This window comes from Babylonia areolata, chromosome 29, assembly GCF_041734735.1.
Source record: "Babylonia areolata isolate BAREFJ2019XMU chromosome 29, ASM4173473v1, whole genome shotgun sequence".
Taxonomy (NCBI): Eukaryota; Metazoa; Mollusca; class Gastropoda; order Neogastropoda; family Buccinidae; genus Babylonia; species Babylonia areolata.
The window spans coordinates 9,468,516-9,473,515 of record NC_134904.1 but is presented as its reverse complement, the minus strand read 5'-3'; the positions used below and the strand labels follow the sequence as shown (position 1 = coordinate 9,473,515).

At 48.8% G+C, this 5,000-nt stretch overlaps 2 protein-coding genes across 2 annotated transcripts in view; both read left to right on the top strand.

Annotated features, from left to right (window-relative positions):
* The window catches only part of LOC143275060 (phosphatidylinositol transfer protein 2-like), a 21,374-nt gene that overhangs the window by 12,256 nt on the left and 4,118 nt on the right, over positions 1-5,000 (top strand). The window contains exons 6-7 of the mRNA XM_076579123.1: positions 1,125-1,225; positions 2,253-2,354. Of these exons, the coding sequence (XP_076435238.1) occupies positions 1,125-1,225; positions 2,253-2,354 (203 nt within the window). The remainder of the gene's footprint in view (positions 1-1,124; positions 1,226-2,252; positions 2,355-5,000) is intronic.
* LOC143302273 (protein retinal degeneration B-like) overlaps positions 2,259-5,000 on the top strand; it is a 36,945-nt gene continuing 34,203 nt past the window's right edge. Inside the window, exon 1 of the mRNA XM_076616870.1 lies at positions 2,259-2,354. The gene's annotated coding sequence lies outside the window, so the exon portion shown is untranslated. The remainder of the gene's footprint in view (positions 2,355-5,000) is intronic.

The following is a 5,000-nucleotide window of genomic DNA, read 5'->3' as shown; positions in this document are numbered from 1 at the left end:
GGGTGGGTGGGTGGGTGGGGGGATAAGGTTGGTTAGGGTGGGTGTGAGGAGTGGGGTGTGAGGTCGATGCTGATTGAATTGGGGAGGGGGGGGGGGGTTCTTTCGTTTTCTTGTTCTTGTTCTTCTTTTCCTTGTGTGTGTGTGTGTGTGTGTGTGTGTGTGACACACACACACACACACACAGAAACACACACACACACACACACACACACACACCGAGGAAAGAAAATACACACACACAGAGAGACACGCACGCGCGCGCGCGCGCGCGTGCAAACACACACACACACACACACACACACACACACACACGGGAACACACACATGCACATGCACACTAACACTCGCGCTTGCACACACACTCACACACACACACACACACACACACACACACACACACACACACACACACACACACACACACACACACACACACACACACACACACACACACACACACACACACACATGAAGAAATTAAAGTGTTGTTACGGAGGCAGATAGAAAAGTAAGACCACACCTTGTTTGTTTCACAGGACCTGTACAACAACAACAACAACACACACACACACACACACACACACACACACACACACACACACACACACACACACACACACACACACACACACACACACACTCACACACACACACACACACACACACACACACACACATACACACACACACACGCACATGAAGAAATTAAAGTGTTGTTACGGAGGCAGATAGAAAAGTAAGACCACACCTTGTTTGTTTCACATGACCTGTACAACAACACACATAACACACACACACACACACACACACACACACACACACACACACACACACACACACACACACACACACACACACACACACACACACATGAAGAAATTAAAGTGTTATTACGGAGGCAGATAGAAAAGTAAGACCACACCTTGTTTGTTTCACAGGACCTGTACAACAACAACAACAACAACAACACACACACACACACACACACACACACACACACACACACACACACACACACACACACATGTATAGGAAGAAAGTAAAGTGTTGTTATGGAGGCAGATAGAAAAGCAAGTTTTTTTCAAGTTTTTCAAGTTTTAATTATCCTTTCACTCCTATTGGAGTGTGGAGGATTACCACATCTTGTTTGTATCACAGGACCTGCACAACAACGCACACAGCACATCGAAACGGAGCGGGCGGAAAACCAAGTCTCGGGGTGTTGGTGAGAACATTGATGAAATTGTGCTCTCTCTCTCCGTCTCTGTCTCTGTCTCTCTCTGTTTCTGTCTGTCTGTCTGTCTATCTGTCTGTCTGTCTGTCTGTATGCCTGTCTGTCTGTGTCTCTGTCTCTCTCACTCTCTGTCTCTCTCGTTCTTTCTTTCTTTCTTTCTTTCTTCTTTTCTTTTTCGAGGTGAGATTCAAGCGTGTGTTTATGTAGTTTATTTCTTTAATAACTTCATTTGAAATCTATCAGTTCAAAGTAATGCTTATAATTATACTGTGTGTTTGTTCTATTTTTCCCCTTTTCATGAAGGCAGAATAAAAACAAGACAGTTGTGCATATTCTTGTCTTTCCCTAAGAAAAAAAAAAGAAAGAAAAAGAAACTCTCTCTCTCTCTCTCTCTCTCTCTCTCTCTCTCTCTGTGTCTCTCTCTCTCTCTCTCTCTCTCTCTCTCTCTCTCTCTCTCTGTGTGTGTGTGTGTGTGTGTGTGTGTGTTTTAAAGAGAGGGGGAGATGGAGAGGGCGCATATGTTTCATCAGATGGATTCAGCACGTGATTTTCGTTTAATTCAACGTGTTCAGTAAGCTTTGTTGCTTATGTGTGTGTGTGTGTGTGTGTGTGTGTGTGTGTGTGTGTGTGTGTGTGTGTGTGTGTGTGTGTGTGTGTGTGTGTGTTTAAGTAAGACACAAAGAGAGAGAGAGAGAGAGAATCAATTCAACACGTGATTTTCAGGTGTGTTTTTTTTTTCTTCAAGATTTGCAGTCCCTAATGCCTCTGTGTGTGTGTGTGTGTGTGTGTGTGTGTGTGTGTGTGTGTGTGTGTGTGTGTGTGTGTGTGTGTGTGTGTGTGTGTGTGTGTGTGTGTGTGTCTGTGTGTCTGTGTGTCTGTGTGTGTGTGTGTGTGTCTGTGTGTGTGTGTGTGTGTGTGTGTGTGTGTGTGTGTGTGTGTGTGTGTGTGTGTGTGTGTGTGTGTGTGTCTGTGTGTGTGTGTGTGTGTGTGTGTGCGTTGTTGTTGTTGTTGTTTTCAGCGGGAGTCAAAGAGAAGAGCGAGTGGCGGTATCAGAGTCTGGAACAGCTGCAAGAATCGGACAACTCTGACGAGGAGTACTTTGATGCTCGGCCCTCGCACGGTGAGTGCTGCCCGTGGATGGATGGATAGATGGGTGGCTGGGTGGATGTGGGAATGGATGGGTGGGTGGATGGGTCGGTAGATGGATGGATAGATCGATGGGTGGGTGGGTGGGTGGGTGGGTGTGTGGATGGGTGGGTCGGTGGGTCGGTAGATGGATGGGTGGATGGATGGATGGAAGGGTGCATGGGTGGGTGGGTGGATGGATGGGTGGGTGGATGGATGGATCGGTGTGTGGATGGGTGGGTGGGTGGGTGGGTGGATGGATGGATCGGTGTGTGGATGGGGTGGGTGGATGGATGGATCGGTGTGTGGGTGGGTGGATGGATGGGTGGGTGGATGGATGGATCGGTGTGTGGATGGGTGGATGGATGGGTGGGTGGATGGATGGATCGGTGTGTGGGTGGGTGGATGGATGGGTGGGTGGATGGATGGATCGGTGTGTGGATGGGTGGGTGGGTGGATGGATGGATGGATGGATTGGTGGGTGGATGGTGGGTGGGTGGATGAATGGATGGGTGGGTGGGTGGATGGGTGGGTGGGTTGATGGATGGATGGATGGATGGGTGGGTGGGTGGAAGGGTGCATGGGTGGGTGGATGGATGGATGGATGGATGGGTGGGTGGGTGGGTGGGTGGATGGATGGATGGATGGGTTGATTGATGGGTGGGTGGGTGTGTGGATGGATGGATGGGTTGAGGGATAAATGGATGGGTGGGTGGATCGGTGTGTGGATGGATGGATGGGTGGATGGATGGATGGGTGGGTTGGTGGATGGGTTGATTGATTGATGGATGGGTGGGTGGATGGGTGGGTGGGGTGGTGGATGGATGGATGGATGGGTGGGTTGGTGGATGGGTTGATGGATGGATGGGTGGGTGGGTTGGTGGATGGATGGATGGAAGGGTGGGTGGGTGGATGGATGGATGGAATGATGGATGGGTGGGTGGATGGATGGGTGGATGTATGGATGGGTTGGTGGGGTGGGTGGATGGATGGGTGGGTGGATGTATTCATGTGTGGGGAATGGATCGGTGGATTGCTTTGATTTTTGCTTATTTCTTTTTGTTATTGTTCGGACTGTTGGCTTGTTGCTTTCTTCCATATTTGCTGTATCAAAAGGCTGATTGATAAAGTGATTGGTTTCCTTGTGGACCGCTTCGTTACGAAATTGACTGATCGATTGTGGGTTTAATTGAATGATAAGAAATTCATAAAAATTTTTAAATCTGAAAAGAAAGAAATTTAAAAAAAATTAATATTCTTTGCAGTAATGGATAAGTAATATCAATCATAATCCACCCAGTTGTCTACCTCCGTGTCTGTGGCGTTGTTCCAGTCCTTGAAGGTTAATTACGTGTCCATCATGTACTGTGTAACCTTACCTTATGCATTATCGCCATGTATTGTTCGCCTTTTGCCCATTTTGTTTCTTTCCCTTGGGGACTTTTTAGGGGGAAAAAATCTTGACTTGCATAATTATACTTCCATCCATCATCTATCCATTCACATTCATTCTTACTTACTTTGTATCATTTCTTTTCCCCCAAAACATGGAATGGTTTCTGGAGGTTTTTTACATGTGGTTGTGGCTTTTGATTGGAGTGTTTCTTTTTTATATGCTATATTCTGCTTGTGTAATGTGCCTTGAGCATTATTGTGTTTTAATGAAAGGCGCGATAGAAATAAACTTGTATTATTATTATTATTATTCACACACACTCGCAAGCTTCTCCGCTAACCCCCCATCCCCCTCCTGCCCCCCCCCCCCAGCAGCCCCCCCCCCCACCCCTCCTGTCATCCCACTCCTACTCCCCCACTCCCACCCAACTATAACGATGAGAAGTCTTAGGAAATTCAAAGAACTTGTGGGCAGACATTTGGCACGGACTTGGCTTCCAGGTGGTTGCTTGCTTTTTCTCCTTCTTTCTCTCTTTGTATGTCTTCAGTATTCATGTAGAATTCTCCCCCCCCAACCCCCCACCCATCCCCCCTATTGATTTGTGGCAGACTTTCCTGCCCTCGACTCCGATCGTCACACCCACCACCCACCCCTCCCCTCCTCCTCTCAATCCCCCAACCCCGAACCCCTTCCAATATCCAAAGTCTCAACAACCACCGCCTCCCACCTACCACCCACCCTCAGCGGCGCCCACCTCTCCTCTCCCCTCCCCTCCCAACCCAGCCCCTCATCTAGGCTCAACCGCCAACACCGCCCCCTCCACTTTCGTCTCCTTCCTCTCAATTCTTGGCATTAGTTGACGTTTGCAAGGGAGCCGGGTCCGGCTCTCTTTGGCTATCGATCATATGTCTTGTTTCCAAGGAAACCATCAAATCCCCTGTCTCAATGTAGGCATGGCACACGCAAACGCGCACACATACATACATACATACATACACACGCACACACACGCGCGCAAGCACGCATACACACAAACATCACACACACACAAACGCACACGCGTGCACGCACACACGCACGGAGGCACACACACACACGCGCGCGCGCGCACAAAAAGCGTGATCCCCCCCCCCCCCTATTCCCCCCCCTCCCCCCGCAAACACCCTTTTACCACCACCCTCTCCTCTCAGTCTCTGTTTATACCTCCCTCCCAACCTTCTCTCTCTCTCCTCTCTCTCTCTCTCT